We start from the raw sequence: 24,676 nt of genomic DNA on the forward strand, positions 1-24,676 counted from the left end.
CTCATTGTGTAGCCCAGGATGGCCTTGAACTCATGACCCCTATGCATGGAATCATGGGCATTCAGTGCCACATGCAAGTAGGAGCAAATGAAACTGGAGGGTTGATAGAGGTCCCCTCTGTAGCTTGCCTCTGACTCTGCTTTCTTTCCATGCATCTGTGACTGCAGCCACAAGAGCTGTCCTGGTTTTGAGCATGTGTGAATAACAACCTGGACGTTCTCCCTCCCCTAGTCCTTGACTTAGTCCTTATATATCTAGGAATCAGGATGTAGACATTTTAATGGGCCATTATTGTACCTATAGTAGGAAATAAGGTGTAAGTTCCAGGGCTTTGGCCTGGGTCCTAGTAATGATTACACAGGAAGACTGAGTTAGTTTCTAAGCTCGAGGGACCAGTCAGAGTTGGGTAATCTTTTTTTTTTTTTCTCAAAGTGTAAAACTTAAAATGTTGTTTTTTATTATGAATGCTCTAAGCACAGTTGCTGCAGTTTATGCTGTCCCAAGTTTCCTAGACTTCACCTTCAGGAGGGCTGGCAGCTTCTGAGCTTGGTGGTGGCTGGTAGCTCTTAGCTGGGTCCTGTAGCTGGCGGTGGCTTCACCTGCAGAGGCACCTTGCCCACGGCCATTCCACTCTCCAGAGACAACTTGCAGCTCTAGTTGCTCAACTGGGGTGCGTGGTATAAAGCCTAGTCAGGCCCTTAAATGACAGGCCTGTAGCAGATGCCTGAGTTCCACCTTTCCAGGTACACACACCGTAAGATTAGAGAATGGGCCATTTGGACTGCCTGCCCTTCTTTTCCATTTTCTCTTCTTATTCTGCCCCTGTGGTTTTGTCTTACTGTGAAATGACATAGTTTAATTGAAGGTTAGGTTTCTGCATGATAGCTGTGGATGTTCCCTTCCTGTGGAGGTCTCACTGCCGGCAGTTTTCCCTCGCCTGGGAGTAGTGGTCTGTTTGTTAGATCACGGATTGAGAGCATGCACTTTCAATGTGTGCCAGCCCTCTTGTTACAATTCTGCTCCCCACTACTGTGTCCCCGTGTGGTGAGATCTGTTCCAGTGTTTTGGTGGTGGACCCTGCCCCTGCTTGTTTGTATTCTAAGCCTCCTATCCTGTCACAGCTTCCCTCAGACTTAAGCCTGCAGGAGCAGAGTAGCCAGATCCTGTGCTTCTTGACACACTTTGGAGGCCTTGAGGCAGACTGTATTTTGTGTTGCTTTTCTAGTTCTCTGCAGGGAACTTGGCTTAAACTACCTGCATTGCATTGCTGGAAGCCTTCTCTGCTGTGTTGTTTTGATGAAGTATAATTTGTTGAACCAATCTATTTATTGCTGACATGGTGGTTTTATTGCACAACTTAACTATCACTGTGTAAATAATTTGTATCTTTATTGCTTAGATTAGTGCCCACTTAGAGTTATTTCACGTACAGATTTGAAGTGCAATTGTGTTAGGAGTGTGCAGTCGCCTCTAGACACTGCTGATTTATCCTTCATCTCAGCAGATGAGATAAGCTGACTTTTCTGTGTCTATTAAGCCTAACTTCATAAATGTGTATGCATTTCTTCCCTCCTCAGGCACGTGCTCTAACACCTCAAACTGCGGAAACAGATGCCATTCGCTTCTTGGTTGGGACGCAGTCTCTTAAATATGATAATCAGGTAACTATTTTTGACAAATGTATACATGTTAATTACGAAGCTTATTCTTAGTTTCATATCCATCTTGCTCTTGATTTTTTCAAACAACATTTAAAAAAATTTAATGCCACACAAACAAAATTTTCATTAGGTTTAAATATATATTTCCAAGGCATAACTATTACCCAACTATGTATAATGATTGATTACAATAATTTAAATATTCTGTTTATTGTTTTTTCTTTATGTGTGTGCATGGTGTATGTACGTGTGTGTGTGTGTGTGTGTGTGTGTGTGTGTGTGTGTGTGTGTACACGCATAGGTGTATGTGTATGTGGAAGTCAGAGGTTGCTTTGGGTATTTTCTTCAAATGTATTTTCTACCTGTTGCTGTCTCTGTCTCTATGTCTCTCTGTCTCTCTGTCCCTCTTGTCTGTATTTTTCTCCCTCTCCCTTCTCTCCCACCCTCTCCCTTCCCACCTGTCTCTCTCTATGTGTATAAATAAGTAACAGAGTAAGATATCTTATTCTGTAGTCTGGCTGGCCTGGAATTGTGTATATCAAACTCAAGAGATCTGCCTGTCTCTGCCTCTTGAGTGTTGAGATTAGAGATGCACCGCCATGCCAGGCAGTACCTTGTACGCTGAGCTCCTTAAACCTAGAGCTCATTGATTTGGTCAGGTTCATGACTCCAGAGATCTGTCTGTGTCTCTACCTCTCTAGTGCTAGGATCATAGGTTTGTGCTATCACTGCTGGCTTTTATGTGGATGTGGGCAACCCAAACTCAGGTCTTCATGATCATGCAGCATACAGTTTTAGGACTGTGCCATCTTCCTAGCCCTGTTTAGTTGTTTCTGCAGTTTGCTTTGTTTCTGTGGTGATACAGGTTTTACTGTATGAGTGATTAAGAAGCAGTCTGGGGACTTGATCATTGGGCCGTTTCTCACTGCTCCTGGTACTATGTGTAATTAAGCCTGGATTAGGTCATGATCCCATTTCAACAAGGAGAAACCCGTTTGCTTCTGTGGACACTGCAGTGAACGCATAGGGTATCTGAAGTCAGTTTGTGGCTTAGTACTAACCATATGACCTTTAACAAATGGATTAACTTTGCTGGACTTCATTTTCTTCATTATAAAAATGGAAATAAACAGGCCTGCTCTATGAACCTCACAGAGAGACCACAAATATCATGAAAATTTCATTATCTTTGACACTGGGAAAAGGTTTGTAAGGCCACGTTAGTCGTGGTAGAAGGCCTCTGCCCACTTGATATTTTCACCCAGGAGGTAGCATTAACAGCTGTTGACAAATAGTGGTGCTGGGTAGGCATGGTGAAATTGTCACTCTTGCATACCGCTGAAGCGTTTAAAAATGGCACAGTCATTTCTAGATAGAGCTTCTGTAAGTGAACATTTCTGTTACTTAACCTGCAATTTCTGTATCCAAAACCTAGAAAAAGTTTTGTAAATAAAGAACAATAACTACAATGGTACTCAGGAAAAGTCAGAAGCAGTCAGAATATAAAAATATGCAAATGTTAGGTTGGAAGTAACAAAATGTTTATTTTGAGTGGTGACCTCCCCTGCCCCCATCACCCTAGTGGGCTAGTATTCATTCTCTGTGCTCACATGTACAAACTCACACTCACACACATGTATGTACACACATACTTATAATGTATAAATAGGGGACTGACAAAATATAGTTAAAACTTTTTCTAAAGTGCGTGGGTGGGAGATATGGAGAGATGGCTTAGAGTTTTAGATCACTGGCTGCTCTTCCAGAGAACCTGGGTTTGGTTCATAGCACTCATATGGTAGCTTACAACCATGGGTAGCTCTCATTCCAGGGAATCTGACACCCCTTTCTGACTGCTTTGGGCATTAGAAACATACAGAAACACATTCAGGCAAAAACACTCATATGTACAAAATAGAGTTTCTTCAAAAAAAAAAAAAAAGATGTGTTTGTGGTCTCTGAATCTGACATGAAAAGACTATGTGAACACTCTCAGCGTCCTTCCTTCCCAGGGTTTCTGAGCCTTCATCCTTCCCAGCTGTGCCCATGTGACCCCTTCCCCTTCCTTCTTCCCTGGCTTGGAAGCAGCCGTTGACTCTACTCTTATCCGTTCTCTGGGATGTGTCCCTTCAGTGGTGGGGCTCCTACTCTAGAGTTATCGTTGGTTGTTTTCTGTGTCTGTTTTTCTCTGCTTCATTCTTCTCTACTGTGATGTTCACTGGGCATTTTCCGAGGACTAAGGACCATTTAATACCTGTCACCCTGTCACTAAACAGTTGTCACAGATGACTTTATGTTGAGGAAGGTCAGACAACTTGGCAACAATTTTATTTTTTTGGATTTATTTTTAATGACTTATATGTGTATGTATCTGTGTGTGTGCATGTGCCTGTGAATGAAGCCTGAGAAGCCCAGAGATGCCCAGGTCTTTTGCAAGCGCAGTGCACACTCTTAATGACTGAGCTCTTTCTAGTTCCCATGATTATTTCTAATATAAAAAATACATTTGTTTACTTTACAAGGAAATCTTATAACGACCTAGATTTTCTTTGGCATTTGTTTTATTTCTAGGCCATCAAATCAGATATTCGTTTCTCCTATGGAAATGATAATATCCGGGCTCTTGTGCCTGGAGCTCATTGTATAACTTACCATAGTGGATCCCTTGGGCTTGTTGGGCTAGATATCAGAGAGGTCTGGCTCAAAACCCATTGCAAATTTGTCTGCTAGAGGACTTGAGGCCGGTACCCCAGAGCTTTCCATAGGCTTTTGTGTCACTGTCTTAGGGTTTCATTGCTGTGAAGAGACACCACGACCAAAGCAACTCTTGTAAAGGACAACATTTAATTGTAGCTGGCTTACAGGCTCAGAGTTTGAGTCTGTTATCAAGGCAGGAAACATGGCAGCATCTAGGCAGACATGGCACTGGAGAAGAAGTTGAGAGTTCCATATCTTGCTCTGAAGGCAAACAGGAGAAGACTGGCTTCCAGGCAGCTAGGAGAAGGTCTCTCAAAGCTCAGTGATACACTTCCTCCAACAAGGCCACACCTACCCTAACAAGACCATACCTCCTAATAGTGCCTGCCAGTCACTCCCTGGCCCAAGCAAATCCAAACCACCATAGTCACCTTGTTTTGCAATTGCACCACAGCCCACAGTTGGGATGCAGTGGAGCATGATGGGTCTGCTTATGCTTCTGGTGGGCTTAGGTCAAGGATTTCCCACAGTCTGTTTCATCAGGACTGCTAGAGCACCCCAGGATTGGCTGCTGCTTACTTTTCCTGGGATTGTGTACCTGGTGCAGTCTGAAAGTGTGATCCCCTATCGGGAGAGACAGAGACCAAGATAACCAGTCCCCTGCCATGCCTACCTTGCTTTCTTGCCTCTGTGAGTCCTGCTCTTTGCTGTCTGAGAACGTTGATCTCATCTGATGTATATTGATTATGTACCCGCCTCCCCCCATAATGTCTTTCTTCTTTATAGAAGTGATTTATTTTTATTTTATGTGTGTTGATGTTTTGCATAATTTCTTTTTAAAATGCTCTATTTGGGGTTGGAGAGGTGGCTCAATGATAAGGAGTACTGGCTGCTCTTGGAGAGAGTCCAGGTTTGATCACCAGCAACCAGTGTTGCTGACTTTAATTGGGATTGAGAAAATTAGTGAGACATGACTATGAAATGGCCTGCCTTTCCAGCCATATCCCAGAAGGGCTGTCATTCTCACTGAACTGTGAGTTGAGAGCTGGCTGTGGTAAGGGCTTCAGGCAAGGGAAGCTAGTGAGGGGCTGGAGGGGTCACACTCTGCAGCTGGGGCAGTTCTGTGAAAGACTGGGAAAGGCAGCACTGGTGTGGGAGGATCCCCAGGGTACAACACTGGAGTCTAGCCGCTCTTAAGAGGGTAGCTTTTGGTGAGTGTGGGTGTGGGTGTGGGTGTTGTACCTGTGTATACATGTGGAGGAAGCGGTGGACGTTGAGTGTCTAATCACCCTCCACCCTATTGAGACAGGATCTACTGTACTTAGCACACTTCCCCCATTGCACAGCAAGTTGTGGGGTTCCTGTCTCCACCACACTGTGTTGGTTACAGGCGCATGTAGTCATACCTGGCTTTTTTTTAAATTAATTTTTTTAAAGATTTATTTATTATATATAGGTACACTGTAGCTGTCTTTAAACACACCAGAAGAGGGCATCAGATCTCATTACAGATGGTTATGAGCCATCACGTGGTTGCTAGGAATTGAACTCAGGACCTCTGGAAGAGCAGTCAGTGCTCTTAATCACTGAGCCATCTCTCTAGTCCATCACACCTGGCTTTGTAGTGGGTTCTAGGGATCTGAACTCAGGTCCTCATGCTTGTCTGGCAGGCACTTCTATTACCAAGCCATCTTCCCAACCCTGCTTTTATTTATTTATTGTATGTGTGGATGTCAAGGACAACCATAGGAGTCTAATCTTTCCTTCCTCCATCTCAGTTCCAGGGATCAAATTCAGGTCATCAGGTGTGGTGAAATCTATGAACTGTCTTGCGACCCTGCTTTTGACTTAACTTTTTGAGACAGGATCTCACTTTATAGCCCTGGCTGGCTTAGAACTTGCTATGTAGACCAGGCTGTCTTTGAACTCACAAAGAACTGCTCCTATCTCCCAAGTGCTGTGGATTAAAGGCATATGCATGGCTGAAAAAATTTTATTGCATTATTACTCAAAAATTTTGTGAGTATTGAGGTGGGAGAGATAAATATGCTACCCACTTTTGGTTTGTTGTTTTGTCCAATATCCACAGCCCTCAGCAGCCATACTGTGTCCGGTCTATTACCTTACATTTCTCATCTGCTTTTGAACTGAGCTTGAGAGTAGAGAGAAACTCACAGACACTGTGTAAAAGGGTGGTTATGGCCTAGTCTCCCCCAGGGGTGGGGACTGTACCCATGTGTGCTGGGTTTGTTTGTGCTAACTGACCTGGTTAGCATTGTATGTGGCTGGCACTGGCTATCTTAGGATTCTGCCCTGATGAGTATAGAGGTCTCCTGAAGAGGAGGAAGAATCCTGGTTAAACAACGGACCTTCTGAAGCTGTACCACACAAATGTGTTAGCTATTGTGTAAACACTTTACTGTTGCTCTGGTAGCCACTGTAACACATAGTAGTCATGAGGAAAACCATTAAAAATACAGAGCACAGAGATTCAAAGGCAAAGGCTGTGGCCCCCACCTCAGGAATGAGTCCTTTTGTTCCCACTTGGCTGGGGACACTTGTACTTTTTAAAACAAGAGTGGGTGTCATGTTTATGTAGTTCTTTTTATGTTCCTTTTCCTTAAATCTATGTTATGGACAACTTTCCATGTTGCTAAATAGTCTACCAGGTACTAAATAGCTTCCTGGGGTTCTGCCACAGCCAAGTACTGGCTGAATTTGTCCCAGGCATCGAGGTGGCTTTGACTCTTTCATTACAGTAATCAGTGCCACTGGAGAGCTTTCTTGGAAGAAATCTGTGCAGATCCATGTTATTTTCATAGAATATGTATATTTTAAAAATAAGTGTTCTCTACTGGCTTGCGTATAGAACAGAGAGATTGAGTATGAAAACCATTTCAGTTTCTCTAAATTTTTTTCCAGAAAAGCGTGGAGATGGCATCATTAACTTTCTCCCTCAGAGACCTAAATTTAACTCTGTTGTAATTAATAGGGTAGAGCCATAGGTGCTGATCTGTTGGCCTCATTTTTAAATAAACCAGAAATGTGCTAAAATACAGTCTCATCCCACCTCAGTCTCTGCTCCCTTGAGTAGAGTCTTGCCCAACGTAGAGGGACTAGGCGTAGTTCACCTGGTGCCCACTGGACAGCAGCCCCCATGGTTACCCAGTCCCATTGGGCAGCAGCCCCATGGTCACTCTGGACCTCACTGGGCAGCAGCCCCATGGTCACTCTAGACTGTTCCGCTTCCCATCTTTGTCACACCCATAGACCAGATCTGGGAATCTGACAGGTTGACACTAGCATGCCCTTGCCCCCAAGCCTCTTGAGAGTAGAGGTTTTAGCACCTTAGGAATTTAGACTGGAGAAGATCCGCTGGCAGCATACTGCAGCTTGGTACTGTGGAAGCACTGCATGGGGACTTGTCACTCTGCCTTTGGGAAGGGGCTCAGTGAGAACTAAGCCACAGGGGTGTGTACTGTTCAAAGGTGTAGGTGCCATGAAGTTTGCACTTGGTTCTTTATAGTCATGGTGCTTATTAAGGTGCCAAGAAAGCCATTTGAGCTGCTGATTGTCCCTTGCTTGCTTTTGTAGATCCACATCATAGACTTTGATGACGAAAATAACATTATAAATAAAAATGTCCTCCTCCATCAAGCCGGTGAGATCTGGCACATCAGTGCCAGCCCAGCAGATAAAGGTGTCCTGGCCACCTGCTACAACAAAAGTAAGTGCTGTGCTTATTGTTCTGCATGTGTTAGCTGGGGGAGGGGGGTCATGTGACAGTGGTTTTATATTGCTAATGGGTCTATGTGTAGAAGCTGTGACCATTCACCAGGTGCTATCTGAACACACTGTGACACTGGGAGTAGGTGTTTGTGATTCAGGGTTGGGTGCTGTTTCAGGAGCACTGCACCCGAGGGGTCCTGAGAGGGAGTGGGGGTCTCTGCTCTGGTATAAGTCATATAAGTCACAGCATGGGAGCGACTTGCCTCCTTCCTACTGTCTGATTTTGGGGACATAGAGTGTCATCAGCTGCCACACAGTTCTCTCTGGCAGCAGTGATGCTTTGTATGCATGTTCGATGTGTATCCATGTGCCTGGCAGGCCTCCACCTGCCAGCCTAGTGCTCCAGTCTCTGGGACCGTCAACATTTCTGTCAGTCAGTCAGTGAGTTGACCTCACTTCTCCCTCAATTCGCCTTGCTGTCTTGGACTTTCCTGATGGTGGTTTCAGGGGAAAAGCTCATCCCATATCACAGAGTGTATCACTTTCTGATAGGTGGTTCCCAGGAAACCCACTTCTAGAACCTTTTGGTTAGCCTCCATAGGATTCTCTTTGTTCACTTGTTTCTGTCTCACTTCAAGCCAATCTGTCTTTATTTTAAATATAGTCTCTTATTCCCAGTTTTAAAAAATGTTTGATGAGGGGCTGGAGAGATGGCTCAGTGTTTAAGAGCACTGACTGCTCTTCCAGAGGTCCTGAGTTCAAATCCCAGCAACTACATGGTGGCTCACAACCATCTGTAATGAGATCTGATGCCCTCTTCTGGTGTGTCTGAAGACTACAATGTATAATAAATAAATCTTTGAAAAAAAAACTTTAAAAAAATGTTTGATGAAAGGTCTTTTCCTGCCATAATTCACTGAAACTTTTCTCCTTCCCTCCCTCCCTCTCTCCCTCTCTCCCTCTCTCCCTCCCTCCCTTCCTCCCTCCCTTCCTTCCTTTCTTGATAGGAATGTGTATATAGTTCAAGTTGGTCTTGAATCTTAACCTTCTTGACTAAAACTCCCATATGCTTTGGTTATAGATGCCTGCTAACACACCTCTCTTACTTTTAGCTTTTACATGGTGTTACTCCATTTGTTTAAGACATTCGCATTGGCAGGGTTGGGGATTTAGCTCAGTGGTAGAGCGCTTGCCTAGGAAGCGCAAGGCCCTGGGTTCGGTCCCCAGCTCCGAAAAAAAGAACCAAAAAAAAAAAAAAAAGACATTCTCATCGAATTTTCCTGTCTTAGTTTCTGTTCTATTGCTGTGATGAGACACCTTGACCAAGACAACTTATAAAAAGGAAACGTGGGAGTGTGCTTGCAGTTTCAGAGGGTAAATCCATGACCACTGTGTCAGGGAGCATGACAGCAGGCAGGCAAGCATGGCACTGGAGCAGTAGCTGAGAGCTTACCTCTTGAAACAGTGACCATGAGGCAGAGGCAGAGAGGGAGGGAGGGAGGGAGGGAGAGAGAGAGAGAGAGAGAGAGAGAGAGAGAGAGAGAGAGAGAGAGAGAGAGACAGAGAGAGAGACAGAGAGAGAGACAGACAGAGACAGACAGAGAGACAGTCAGAGAAACTGAGAGGTAGACAGGCAGACAGAGAGGAAGAGGCAGAGGACTATCTGGGAATGGTGTGGGCTTTTGAAGCTTCAAACCCCAATTCCAATGACATATTTCCTTCAGTAAGGCCACTCCTCCTAATCCTTTTCAATCAGTTCCACGAACTGTGGACAAGCAGTCATATGGATGACCCTTGGGAATATTCTTATTCAAACCATCACAACCAGCCTCTCCTATCTTCACTGAGTTGCTCTAGGAGGTGTTAGTCTGTCTGCTGCTCTGTCTCTAGGGACACAGTTCTCCCATATGTCTTCACATTGGTGTGTGTGAGGTGGTGAATGTGTTATACTCCTTCCCTGATGCTGGATCAAATAGTAATGTAAATACTGACTCATGTCACTTGAGCGGACTCTACTTACCTCTGAAGGCAACCTGTTCTAGTCACCTCACTATGACTGCTGCCTCTGTTCCATGGCTGCCACATCCATTTCAGCATTCTGCCTCCACTTTCTCTCCTTATACGTGCTTGGTTTCAGACAAGGGACTGAAGTGCATATTTTATATGTCAAAGCAGACCTGTCCTCCAGGTTCTTTCTCAGGAATCCCTCAGACCCTACCTGGCATACCCAGGTCTGATCCCTTTCTATATAATCCAGACATTTTGCAATCTCTCTCTTCTCACCTTACGGCTATCTTTCCTCTCAGGTGCACTCTACTCCCAGGCACACTGTCCTGTATCAACTTACTGTCCTCCACAGACTCACTGTCCTCTCTAGGTTCACTTTCCTCCATAGATTCACCATCCTGCGTAGACTCACCATCCTGTATAATCTCACCTTCCTCCCTAGACTCACTGTCCTCCATAGGCTCACCGTCTTCCATAGACTCACTCTCTTAGCCACACTTCCATGCCATTCTCCAAGCTGACCTGAGGTCAGCCTCTCAACAGCTCTTTTCTCAAATTACTTCTCTCTCCTCACATTTTCACAGTAACCCGTCTGTTGGCGACCAGTGTTGAGGGACTAGCTTCACACCGTAGGCCAAGACAGAGACAGCCTGGCTATGTCTTCTGCCAGCATGTCAGCACTTCTCAGTTCCCGCTCGGCCTTGGTGCTGGATGTAGACTAACACCTGTGGAATCTATTCCATTTCAGTTTACCTACATTTCTTTTTGACTTTCTTCCTTAAGTTTCCTAATTGCTGGGATCCGGAGCAGCTGCCCACTGGAGGGGTTTGCTACCACAGCACTCGCTGTACAACTTCATACACTCACTGTTAAAGAGATGGGCTTTGGGACTGCACTGTCAGCTCCCAGGCTCCAGAGTACATGTTGGTGGCTTAGTGGATATTCTACTGAGTCCCTGGCAAGTGTTAGGTGGATTTGGAGTCTTGTTGTGAGCCCTGATTGTGGGTATAATTTGGTTTCTAGGGCTTCTGGATTTGAATGTCAGATTATCTGGCTCTCCACTTGGGCCTTACCAGCTCCTCAGGCTTTATGGGGCTGATGTTATTTGAGCTGCTCACCTGGCAGTAGCAAATTGGTCTGACAAGGAAGTCTTAGTGCTGACTGGTTGCCATGGGCATCACTTCCTTCCATTTATGTCGAGTCTTTGAGAGGTTAGCTCTTCCACTAAATGTTGAAGGCAGTCTGGCCCACCATGCAGTGTTATCCTTATCTGTCACTGTCTCTAGGAAGGAGGCAGTTTGACAGCATGTAAGTCAGACTTCCAGGAATGCTGTTTGCAGGTTTGGTCTGCAGGCAGCACTGTTTTCTAGAATGCTAAGTTCTCAGTGCAGCCAGCAGGAGCTGGAGAACTTGAGCTCCTTAGATCTTTGCTCTTTGAAGCCATGCTTTGTGGTGTACCCAGTCTACTCAAATGATCTGTGGTAACAGTCACCATCATGGGGCTAGGTGCCTCTAGAAAACCTTGGCTTTACAGGTCATAGCTCTGCCATGTGTGACTGCATATAGACAGCCTCCTCAGTGAGAACTGCCAATTGTACTTTGCAAGTGAATGCAAGTGTCTTTTTTTTTTTTTGTATATGCACATTACCCATGAACTACTAGGTTTCCACGTGATCATTTGTTAGTGTGTATGTTTGTAGAGAAGCCCAGCCCTTGTGCTCTCCAGTGTGATGTGGTGGGAGGGATAGCATCTTTGAGTGAAGGCTGAGGCCTTAGATGTGTCTCAGAGTACATAGCTGGTAGGGCGGACCGGTCCGAGAAGTAGATCAAAAGGCTGAAGACAGCAAGCTTTGTGTCCTCATGTCTGTGCCTGTGTCCCCTTTCACTTGTGTGCTAGATTCTGAGTGGATCTGACTGAGAAGATCGAGAGAGAACCATGGGAAGGGAGTTAAGAAGAGAGTTAGACATGGAATGCCCATAGAGCAGCATGCCCTTGTGTAGGAATCTTGGTGTGGATACTGCTGTCAGCAGCAGTCGGTGCTCAGGTTGTGTATTGTCCCAGGTTATCCAGAGCGGTTTGGGTACTGGGTCTGTATTTAGCCATTGCCTGTAAAGACCAAAACAGATGTTTTAAACTTAGGGTGCTGCTTGGGGCTGCATCATGAAGATATAAAAGGTCAGCCCTACCTTTTTGCTCTAATCAGGTTTTTTTTTTTTAGCAGTCCTGGGGACTGAACTCAGGACCTCACCCATACAAAGCAAATCCTCTTCCTTTTGAGCTGTGTCCCCAGCCCTGAAGGAGCATGTGTCCCTATGAGCAAAGTGGAGATATTTCCATAGTAGAAGATACATAGAACTTATGACTACTTAGCACATGGTATCAAATTGATGGTGGGCCATGAGGACAGTGGGGAGAGATGACAGGCATTGATTGATTGATCATCCTAAAGGTGGCATCACTGTTATCTGGAAAGAGTTCAGGCACTCAAGTAGAGGCAGAGTTGATATGCACTCATGGATCATTGCCTTTGGTCTGCCAGGCCTTCTTGTAGTCTGCCTCTTTCAAAACATGTTTCCACTTAAGCCTTATGAGGATTTTGCCTCTTGGGTTGGCTTCATGTTCACTTACAAGGTTTGTGTTTACTTACAAGATTTTCATACAGTTCACGGGACAAGGAAAGCACATGTGTCAGTGAAAAGACTGCTGTTTTATGTGTTTATTTAAGATTTATCTTTGTATGTACATGTGTGTGTCTCTGAATGTCTGCCACATGTGTGTGGGTGTCCTCAGAAACCAGAAGAGGACCCCAGAGCCTCTGGAGCTGGAGTTACATGCAGTTATGAGCTCTCAAGATAGGTGGGAATTGAACTCCAGTTCTTTGAAAGAGCAGCAAGTGCTCTCTTAACTGCTGTGCCATATCTGCAGCCCCAACTATCTATCCTGCTTTAAAAGCATTTTTATTTTTCTGAATTAGAATGTATTGTGTGTGTTCATACTGTCCCTATGTGAACTGTGTGTAGTATTCGTGTTTATGGTGTTCTTTTACACAGGTGCACCCATACCATTGACACAAGCGAGTGTGTGTGTGTGTGTGTGTGTGTGTGTGTGTGTGTGTGTTTGAGTGTGTGTGTGTGTGTGTGAGTGTGTGGTGTGTGTTCTGCCCCTGCTGACACTGTCCTTGCTGATACCCATGTAGCAGCGATCTCACAGTCAGTAGAGGGCACCCTTGTCCTGACACTGTGTCCTTGTTTGTGGCCCATCACAGGGTCTCCACATTATGTGTGCTGGTGGCCTCAGTCTTTACTGCTGCTCTGAACGGCCATGTGCCATTCCTGAAACCTTTTCTTCTGACCCTTCTAGAAGTATGCACTGACTCTTCAGAACTTGCATGGAAGACATGTCTAAGACCTGAATTTACTCCTGCCATCTGTGTTCTCGTGACCAGTGTGCATTTACGGGTTGCCACAGATCTGCAGAGAATTTGATTCCTGACTCCTAAATCACAGGAATTCATAGATGGTTTCTCAATACTAGGGGACTGTTAGTATTTGGGATGGCTAGAATATGGTAGGTGGACTGTCAAGAACCTGGAATATGGTGTACCTTTGCCCTCTAGGTCACCATGTGCACACCTTATTCTTTCTGTGATTGTAACAAGAATGTCTAAAGGTGGGCACAGAACTCTTGGGGCAGCTGCAGAGTGGGGGCCAGATCCATAGGGTAGATCTGGTATAGCTTTTTCTAATTCCAACTGTATTGATTTTAGGCAACGGAAGGATTATTTATAGTATAAAATGCATTTATATATGTTAGCAAGCAGAGGGCAGAATTCACAGGAATCTCATGAATAAAACACAAGACTACTGAGGACCACTCAGATCTGTTAGGTAAATACCTCATAGTTTGTAAAGACATAGTCTTGTCAAGATGCATTTTATTCATTACTCCCTCCCCTCCCCTCCTCTCCTCTCCCCTCCCCTCCCCTCCCCTCCCCTCCTCCTTTCCTTTCTTCCTTCCTGTTGGTGAGCTCCAGAGAATAGGATGGCTGCTGTGTTCTGGATAGGATGGGGGAGGACATAGTCATGAAAGAACTTCAAGTGTGAGCGGAAGATTTGCTATGTGACTGTTTTTCTGCACTTCCTCAGATTTGGGAGTCCTGGTTCCTCTGCATATCAGTGCCAGAGTTGTCATTAGAGTGCCCCTCCTTTTGTGACCTCCCTGGCTTGCTGGAACAGCTACAGTAACAAGTGGCTGGCAGAAGTCTTCCCCACTGTCTGGCACTCTGAGGAGCACATGTGACCAGGAGCCTAGGGCTTTGAGCCCATAATCTCTCCTGGTGGAGCAGTGTCATCCACCAGTATCAGAAGTGCTTGGCACCTTGTCCCCTGGAACAGTGCAGCTGTGATGTTGGGCCTGCCTGTGCTTGTGAATGGAACCTGAGTTCAGAGTCTGAAGATGAGCTTTTTAAGCATCCACACTTAGCAGACTGTTATAGAAATGATATCCCGTTTGGTCACCATCCCTCAAAGAGAAGATGAAGTTGGAGTTGGTTCTAAGAATAGCTGTGAAGATTCCTGATCTGGCCTGAGATATCCACTCTGTCATTCTCAGGTGGTATCAACCATGTTCCCAAAGGCAGCAGCCAGTTATAAGAAGGATTTAGGCCAGAAGGGAAGGATACCATTTTACATATTAGCACAACTCTGAGAGTAGGTTCTTGCTGCCTCTGAGCCCCAGTTCTCTTGCCTGTAAGACAGGGAGGACCATCTTGACTATTTGTAGCTGCTGAGATCAGGGATAGCTGTCTGCATGGAGTGTTTTGAGAACCCCAGTGGTGACTGGTGCAGTTTGTTGTGCTAGGCAATGTTTTCATAGTCCTGGCATTATTTTAACATCAGTACTGTCAAGTTAATTTTTGTACCTTTGCCTGCTCTTCAAATCTGGTGAGAGTTTAAAGTTGTCCTTGGTGAGCATTGCACACAAACCAGCACAGGAGCACCTCAGTCCCAGCACCAGGGGCACCTCTGTTCCAGCACCAGGAGCACCTCAGTCCCAGCACCAGGAGCACCTTAGTCCTAGCACCAGGTACTCAGTGCAGCACTGTGCATATATATGCCTTGCTCTTCACACAGAGGTAGCCATTTGACAAGTTACATAGTTCCTATTTTCCAGAGGAAAGACAGGTATGTATTAGAAGGGATGACAGTCTGAAGCCTGGGCTGCTCTCCCAGGATGGCATCCTGCATCTTCAGTTCCCCAGCTACATCCCAGTACCCCTGCTCTGTTAGGATGAATGGAATATAGTCCTTGTGGAGGAGCTGAGTCTTTGTGGAACACCACATGGCTGTCTGTATAGTCAGCAAAGGTAAACGGAGTTGCTTGGATGTAAGCCCTGTGACAGGTCTGTGAGGAAGGTGTAGTTGAAATGTCTAGGACAGAGAGAGAAGGACACACAGTCCCAGTACAGGGTTCCAGACTGTGTGGTCCAGAGGGGCAGACAGATGTGGCCGGCAGCAATCCCAGTTGCTTGGTTTGCTTAAAATGCTCTATCTTCTCATGAGATAAGGTAACTACCCACTCTGAGTCAGAGGCGGTGTCACTTGAGCTTGTGTGTGGATCCATGAAATGCATGCTCCTGCAGTGCTGGGGAGGGAAGTTAACCCATGACTAGTACATCTGTGTCTCCTGCTGTTGAGCTTGTGGCTTCTTCAGAGGAGTGTTGGAGGGACATTCCAGGGGCTTTCCTGCGTGAGTGTCCCTGGCTCAGTTTGTTTATCTGTAGCATGGAGTTGCTGAGGCAGGTGGTCCATGAGACCCTGCTGACCCCAGTACCCTAGGTGCTTTGATTATAGTAATGGACACATTTATGGGCCAGGATGTAGCTGCCTGTTAAAAGCCACCATTTCCTCTTTATCTCTGTGCCACATTAGAAAAGAATTACATTTTTCAATTTAAATGATTGCTTGGTGAAAATGAGCTAAGAGAAAAAGGGTTTCCTGGGTAGAGAGTATCTTAAGACTTCTCTTTATAAAACCAGAATTCTAAGATGAAATGATCAAGAGTCCTTTGAGAATGGTACCCGGGAGAGGTAGGGAGAACAATTAGAGTCCATGAGGATCACTGTCGAGGGGATGCTAATTAAATGTGGGACCAGAGGATGCCTGGCTGCACGCAGGGCTCTGCTGCATATCTCTGAAGCTCGCTGGCTTCTGTCTTTGCTTACTTCCCTTCCTGCTTGCTGAGCAGATATTAAGACTGAATACCAACTTTGTTTTAAGGTAGTATATACTTGGAAATGGCAGGGCTAGCTTTTCTCATGATCTTGGGCCAAGAAAGGGTTCTTTGAAAAAGAGAGAAGAATCAATAGCTTACTGCTGAGGACCTGTCTCTCTGGAGACCCTTGGTGCTCCTCACATGCTGGGGCTCCCAGGCACCCTTCCGACTAGTCTGTGGTGGCAGGCTTATTTTCAGAGTCCCTGCCTTCTTCAGATGTTGAATGTGAGTGTCTCAGCGCTGCCAGACCTTGTCTGCAATTTCATACTAGTTTTCCAAGTACAATGTGTTTTGAAATGAAACATTTTGTATTTAAGCTTAAACTTAAATGCAGCATGTTACTTAATAACACAGCACATTCTGAGAATTGTGTGGCTAGGTAAGTTTGTCATAGCATCATAGAAAGTGCTTACATACACTAGATGGTGTGGCCTGACAGATCTCATATAGGCTGCTTCTGTTAGGACCAAGTACAGAAAACCTTAAGGCTAACTAGCTCAAGAAAGAATGGTGTAATCCAAATGCTACTGCCCACTAACATGTGTAGGTTGTTTAACACTGTATCTGTTCCTTGGTAAGTAGATCAAAGCTTAGTGAGGTAAATATGTAAACCAGTAACAGTTAATTATCACTAGAGTATGTAGTTGTATGTGGCATGCTCTCCCAGACCAGCAACAGTACTCACATAATTAATGTGTTGTGCTGTGACGTCACTAGGTGATAAAGACTTTGAGCCATTTTAATGTTCATCTTATCCCTGACTGAATTAGCAAGGATTTCATTACCTTATCTAATGAGTTTTAGTTTTTCTGGGATGAGCCAATGTCACATTGGTTGAGCTGCGTCCTCTGGCATTGCTGTGTGCTGAAGATGACTGCTCTGGGAGACACTGAGATGGATGGTGAGTTAAATGAGTCCATGTGTGAACATTGGAAGACTGTTCTTAGACTTCTTTTGGTTTGGAGTTTGTATAGTATTGATTCATTGACATCACTTTGTTGTGGTGAGAGATAAGACGTCCACATGTTGTGCACACCGGGTCAACTTACTCAGGCTCCTGTGACTGATTTGGGAAGCAGTCCTTGTGTCATCATGTTAATTGGATGATGCTTCCTTTTGGGTACGAATAGCCTACATTTTATTCTCTTTAAAATTTCAATGCTGCCTATTTTAATCAATAGTTAGTGATAAACAGAGCATAAAGAAGTAAATTCCCTATCTCTAGTTCATTTCCTTTTCTCTTGACGTTTGTGGACAAAAAGTCTAAATGGCTCTGTGACCCCACCTAGAGTGGATAGCATTGTTTGGCGAAGGGAGGAAGACCACAGAGTGGCCTGACTGAAGCAGCTTTGAGAGGCACAGACAGTGAGCAGGAGTCTATGGATACTTGGGGCTCAGCTCATGGTTACTTGGACAAGTCACATGACTTTCATCATTTCTATCATTCTTTTACACACAAGAAAGCCTCACAATGACAATGAAAATGGTGGTGGCAACAAGGACACAATGATACTTTTCAGTTCTGCAGTGTCAGACATGAAGACAAATGCTTTATCTGATCACAAATTTTGGAGTGCGTGTGTGTGTGTGTGTGTGTGTGTGTGTGTGTGTGTGTGTTGTGTGTGTGTGTGTGTGTGTGTGTGTGTGTGTGTGTGTGTTTTGCGTGCTTGCATGCTATGCTCACACGTGGATGGAAATCAGGACAATATAGTGGAGTTGGTTCTCTCCTACCACGTGGGTCTGTGAGATGCAAATCAGGTCATCAGGATTGGCAGCAAGTACCTTAACTGAGCTATCTTGTTGGCCCTGTTTTTTGGTTTTGATGGAACTGTGGAAAGAACCCAGGGCCTTGTGCATGCTAGGTGCATACTCTTTCACCAAGCTACATGTCTAGCCAGTGGACTGTTTTTCGGAAGAGAGTTTGTCTTGTGGACCGAGCTGGCCTCACATGGACAATCTTCCTGCCTGTGCCTTCTGAAGGCTGGGATTACATACATGTGTCTTGCTTAGCTGTTCCTGTGTTCTCATTTCTGTTTCCCCACTGAAGAATCACTAGTGACTTAAGCAAGCAGCACAAGATAGCTTAGCTTTAGGACAGGTGCCGTCAGGCAGGAGGCTTGTACTGATTACAGTTATGTGCTGCGGTCTTGAAGATGGAGATCCTGAGTACTAACTATCCCAATCCTGCATTACCACTGGAAAAGGCTATGCAGCAGGAGTAGGTGTAGCAGGATTAGAAAGCATCTCGGTGTGTCTGTGAGCTTGTCCACAGAAGTTCCTGTGTAGATGGCAAGGGTGCTGGGTTTGGGATCCCAATCTGCCAGGTAGAAAAACGCATGAGAGTGTGCTTTGAAGGGGCCAGGCCCTGAGGATGGCAGACTTTCCATCACTGAGAATCAGATTAGAGCTCCTGCTCTGGTGGGTCAGCTAGGTCTCATGGCCCACACTCAAGTGGCTGTCCACTGCCTTCCCTGCAACATTGTATTTTGTATATTGTCTTCACAGCCTTGCCCTGGTGGGAGTGCAGGTGGTATGAGGACCGTAAGGCAGGTCTCACTTGCTTTATACTTCCTTGACAGTCTGACTCAGAAAGGTTCACTGTGCAGCATTGCTCTGTGTGCTCTGTGTGCACGGCTTTTCAGCATGTGCATTTGTGAAGGCGACTTACTGTGTGACTGGTCTGTTTCCTCTGAGGACGGAACTTGTTGGTCATGGCTTTCATGGTGTCTGTTGTTGCACAGCTCTGTACATAGTCACCAGCTTTTCCCTTTGTGCCTTTCTCTAGGAGTGTCCTATTTCACTCGTCACTGCTGTTATCCCAGAGGGTTTATGCTTTGCACAAATATGTGACTTTATTGTCACAGTGTGACTGATGTCGTATTTTCCATGATTTCCTTTTCTACCAATAAACCTCTTTTAAGATGTAAATAAATGTCTTCTGAAAAGTAATTTTATAATTTTTCCAGAGCAGTATGTTTGTGATTTTGGTCCTTCTGAATTTGTTGTTCCAGAAGAACAGCATTTGGCACAATGGCACAGGCCTCAAGGATTTGCTTCTGGGATGCACCTTTTGTAAATAGACATTGTATTTCTTACTGTTTTTGTGGGCCTGTGGAATTGAGCTGTAACTGTTACTTCATGTTTTATTTGTAGTAACTTTTACATATTGGAGTTCAGAGGTCATGAGTTCAAAGGTATTAGACATGTGTCTTTTTATATCTTTAGGGTGGAATAAAATTCTAGGGACTCAAGTATTGTCTTTCTGACTAAATCTAAAGAGTCCTAATTATTCTCTTTCTGGGTGCTCACCTTGGCACCTGGGTATCACAGTGAACTCAGCTTAGTGTGGATCTCACACAAGCTTGGAGATTCTGTGTTGCAGGAGACCTGAGTCTTTTGAGTAACAACAGTCAAGGAGACTTTGGACTGTAGCATTTGTTTAAGTGCTGGTGTTTTTTACTGTTTAGTTGTGGGTAGGGAAGGCTTGACTTGCATCTGCCCAGACAATGCTACTTGGACAGTAGATGTTGACTCAGAGCAGAGTGTTCTTATCATTCTCTTTTATGTGAGCCTGAGCCCTGGATACTAACTATGCTTCTCGCAAAGGCCTCTGTGTCCCACTTGCGTCATTTCTCTGTCCTCATTGACTTTCTGCAGCACCTCCAAATTCAGAATCATCTGGATGTGTAATTAATGTGCTGTTTACTGCTCCTTCCAGATCACTAATGAAGATGTTAAATAAGGCCTGGTCCCAGAGCACCCCGTACGCCCCTCAAAGCTCGGTGTTCTGCCATTTATCAGTGTGCTTTGTTTATAGTCCTTCCTCCTGGTCTCAGCCCATGGGGGTGCTTTGACAAAACCCAATCTGAATTAATTTTTCCAGTAAGATCATAAAAAACACTGTGCCTGTTTCCTCCTGTTTCCTCCCTCCACTCCAGATGGGTCATTTGCTGTGCTTGCCCACAGCCTGGTACTTGTTCTCTGTCCTTGGCCTTCACCTCTCCCGAAGCATCTACACTTCTGCTTTGGTGATACAGAGTAGGAGCATGCAGTCTTCCTGACTTTTAGAGGCCTGGCTCTGCATTAGGAAGGTGGCCTTGAGGTGGTTCCTTTCCCCAAGTATTGTGTACCCTTTCACAAAGGTGCTGGTCCTCTCTGCTGTACAGCAGCCCTCCGTGGATGGGGTTTAAACAACAGAGACTTACTCCCTGATGGGTCTGCAGATTGGAAGTCCAAGAGGACAGTCTAGCAGTTCATGTCTTCCATGGCCTTCTCTGGCTTGTATGTTCAGCACTCTTGCCTCTGTATTCTCTTTTGCCTGTCTTTTATAAGGATACCAGTCATGTCAGGTCACAGCTCTACCCTGTGACTTTATTTAACCTTAATTCTTCCTAGAAGCTTGTCTCCATACATGGTCACCTGGGACTTGGGGCTTTAACATATGTCCATCTGTAACAGCCGTGATGTCTTTTTTATTTGTTATTTATGGGGAGCTTTGGGAAGGGGCCTTCTGTCCTCATTAGGTTCTCACACCAGAGGTGAGGCAGTCTACCTATCACCACTTCTGCATTCCTGTGGTTCTGTGATCCATACCCTGTGCAAAGCACACATAGGCCCCTATACCCTGTGCAGAGCACACATGGGTCCCCAGATTGCACACATTCTGCTCTGTGTTTCTGATTAGAAGTGACATCCTGCAGGCCACACTGTATTTACTACGGGCATTTTGATCTGCTCACTGTAGGTTCTCTCTTGAGTATGGCAAGGTGTTGTGACCAGAAAAGGTGGAGCCTCGTGGGTGAAGTGGATTCCAGAGTGAAGGAGCCTGGCTGAACAGCCAGTGTCTGCTGTGAAGCTTCCTCTGTGGTCTTTGGCTTGAAGTTATTTCTGTAATAGCTCTTGAGGGAGAAAACAGTTATTAAAAGACTTTCTTGTGAAAAGGAAACCCCAATTAAGACAGAAAAACTTGAAACTGATGAGCAGTTACCTTGAGGAAGGGATCTCTGTTCATGAACCATGCATGTGCAGGCTATGAGAAGTGAGTAAGGTTCAGTCCAAACATTGCAAGAAGGTGGGATGTACTCTGAGAAAATCTGAGAAACAAGTTGCTCGGGCTGTCTTTCTGCACAAAGGGCATAGAGCTTATGTACAGAGACCTGGGTGGTGAGGGTCATCACTCCTAATACAAAGAGAAACAGACCTCATAATACCAAGGGAGCAAGTCTGAGAGCACTGCATGCTGATATGGGATTTTTGTCTAGTTTAGTTTAGTTTAGTTTAGTTTAGTTTAGTTTAGTTTAGTTTAGTTTAGTTTGTTTGAGACAGGATCTCCTTAGGTAGTTCATAGTGACCTGTAACAGAACTCACTAATACAGCCCTGGCTGAAGCCAGGCTGGTTTCAAACTCAGAATCTTCTTGCCTCAGCCTCCTGATTGCTGGATTACAGGTACATAAAAACAAAAACTCCACAGCTCTAAAGTTGGCTCTGAATTTTAAGGAAAAAAATAAATGAAGGAGCACACTAAAAAAATAACAGTAGAAACTGAGTAAAGTAAGTTTAGAATCCAGTACCATAATTGATAGTTATCCAGTGCTATGCACTATATATGGGTTTATGTGCTGTGATTTTTTATAGACTGGCTTTTCAGTGGCTTCATTCACACCAGTACCACTGCAAATATGTAATGTATTTTGTTGTGACATTATGGTGGAAATAGTAATCACTAGGTGGCAGAAACTCTTCAGTTCTAGTAGAAACTTATGGGACCACTTTTATATTCAAAGGACACTGTTGACTGAATCATGCATCTGACTCATGACTTAGTTTCTGAGTCTGAAAAATCAGGTATGACTGTTGTCTGTGAGTTCACATTGTGCTTGGCCTCATTGTTAGTGTGAAGCGTGTTGTGCTTTGGGTGGGAATGATGGTAGTGATGGTGTAAATGGTGGTTATGGGGCAGGGTGAGATGGTGAGGAGTGGGTAATGTCATAGTAGTGATGATGTGGGATAATGTGAGGATGGTGGTGGTAATTGGGATGCCAGTGATGATGGAGTAGTGGTGTTTGTAGGGATGGTGGTGGTGATGATGGTAGCAGGGATAGTAGTGAGGATGGTGGGAGGTGATGGTGGTAGTGAAGACATGGGGATGGTGGGAAATGATGGGGAGGTGTATACGTTCTTGTCTGTATGGTCTGTGCCATACAGCTGAGTGCTGTGTGGACATGCTTGGGCAACTTGCCGGGGAAGTTGTGAGTGAGTGTCAGACTGCGCTGTCCTGTGGATAGAAGGAGGTTGACTGGCAGTTTGGTGAACACCTCAAGTTGGGCCTCCGGGGCAGTATAAGGTGAGATAGTGTGAAGGGAGCTAGGGTAGGCAATACAGGGTTGAAGGCTTTCACAGTGTGAGGCTGGGCATGATAAGGTGACCCAGGACAGGCACTATGGGTGTTGTGAGATCATCTAACCTTATCAGAACACAGAGCCAGGGCCTTTGGGATCAGGCTTGTTTCCAGGGGACTGGAGAGGAACAGGAAAGGTTCAGGAATAGAAACAGTAGCAGGCCAAGACAACCTAGACAAGTCCCCAGTCTGAAGTTAGGGTTGCCTAGCCTCCTCCCCAGGCTCTCTTCTGCCTGTCACTCTGGACCCTTGTCTCAACACAAAGTGGCAGAAATAGAATAGGCAATGCCTTGAAGCTAGGGAATCTCAACAACTGGACTTCAGGAAGACCAAAAGATGGGTTGGTTATGTCCTTTAAATTAACACCTATCAATAGAGAGCTGTGGCACATGGTTGGTAAATTAGAAGCGTCTGAGCTCCATCCATGGCTGCAGAAGGGCAGCAAGTGGCAGCAGATATGAGGTGGTCAGCATCCATCCCTGCCTTATGCTTGGGCAAGAGCATCCCACCCGAGAACCAGCATGAATTTTTCAGCAGAGGAAGGTGAAATGACAGAAAGAGCGTAGATCATGTCAGCATTACATCCTCAGGAAATTAGAACCACAGGAGCTGACAGCACGCCCGTGGAGATGAAATACTGACTGTGTTCAGTGCTCCTGCTGGGGCCTCCTGGGCTGGTGGAGAGTGGGATTGTGTGCAACAGGGATAGGCAGGATGCCCTGCTTGGAGCTGTGGATGGGGACCACTCGAGCTCTTGGTGTGGCACCTGATAATTGAGACCCCAGGGTTATGCATGCTAGCAAGGTCTGCCTTTTCCTCATCTCCCTACCCCACCAGGAGCACATTATCTCCCAATTTCCTCCAAGGCCCCTGCTTGGCCCCTTGACACTCACCTGAAATCAAGCTGCACACCAGATCAGTGTGATCCAGCCTGAGTACTGGTGCACATCAGAGGTGGTAAAAGAAGGTGGTAAATGTAAGCTTTACTCTGGCTTGTTGTCTCTCTATCTCTGTACCCCAGGCAAGGGCTTGGCCCTCTCTTGGATGGCTCATCTACAGTGGATGACACATGCTCTGTCTTGTGAGGACCACACCATCTCTCCTTCCTTTACTTTCCTCCATAGAGCTCCACAGTTCTCGGCTCATATTTTACAGATTATTGCTGAAAGTGAAAAGTATATTCAGCATCAGGCTTTGTAAGATCCCCAAATTAGCCTTCTATAAAGTTGTGGTGAGGCAGACAGCAGCCAGACTGATTGAGACTCTCTTCATAGCACCTCATGGGGGAAGGAGCGGGGGGGGGGGGGGCGGCTAAGTCCCTTGCTGTGGCTCCTCAGAGCCTCCTCCTACTTTGCTTTTGGCTATTAAGTCTGTCCTACTTTCTATTCATTGTGCTACAGGCACAGCCATATTGGAACATCCGTAGGCTAGCCAGTGTGAAGTCCTGGCCTCCCTTGAAATTGTGTGGGAAAGCCAGGCAGCAGGCAGCTGTTCACCAGAGTAACCTTGGTGCAGGGTCATGTGCAGGGGTATGGTGGTGCTGGAGGGTGGTGGGAAGAATCAGCCAGGATGGGTACTTAGAGAAGGCTGAACAGTGACTCAGAGCCAAGGCCTGGGAATCCCCCTAGTGGCCATCATGATGAATACAATAGGCTTCCAGGGAGCTGAGAGGTAGAGAAAAGAGAAGCTAGTGCCAGTAGAAAGGTGGTGGTGCGATAAAACTGTTGAATTTGGAGCAGCACCTTGAATGAAGCAGGTCATCCTGCAATAGCACGTGAAGCTCACTGTGTGACTGACTGGGAAGACAGTCTTCTACAAACAACGCAGGGAGATTCAACAATCTAGTTTCAAGTTCTGTTTTCTGCTTTTAAAGTCAGCTCTCTGCTCTAGCGTGGCCTTGTGTGAGCTCT

At 45.4% G+C, this 24,676-nt stretch overlaps 1 protein-coding gene across 1 annotated transcript in view; it reads left to right on the forward strand.

The window, feature by feature from the left end:
- The window catches only part of Eipr1 (EARP complex and GARP complex interacting protein 1), a 113,720-nt gene that overhangs the window by 7,174 nt on the left and 81,870 nt on the right, over positions 1-24,676 (forward strand). The window contains 2 exon segments of the mRNA NM_001012192.1: positions 1,578-1,661; positions 7,953-8,085. Coding sequence (NP_001012192.1) covers positions 1,578-1,661; positions 7,953-8,085 — 217 coding nt within the window.

This window comes from Rattus norvegicus, chromosome 6 (genome assembly GCF_021556685.1).
Source record: "Rattus norvegicus strain SHRSP/BbbUtx chromosome 6, alternate assembly SHRSP_T2T, whole genome shotgun sequence".
Taxonomy (NCBI): Eukaryota; Metazoa; Chordata; class Mammalia; order Rodentia; family Muridae; genus Rattus; species Rattus norvegicus.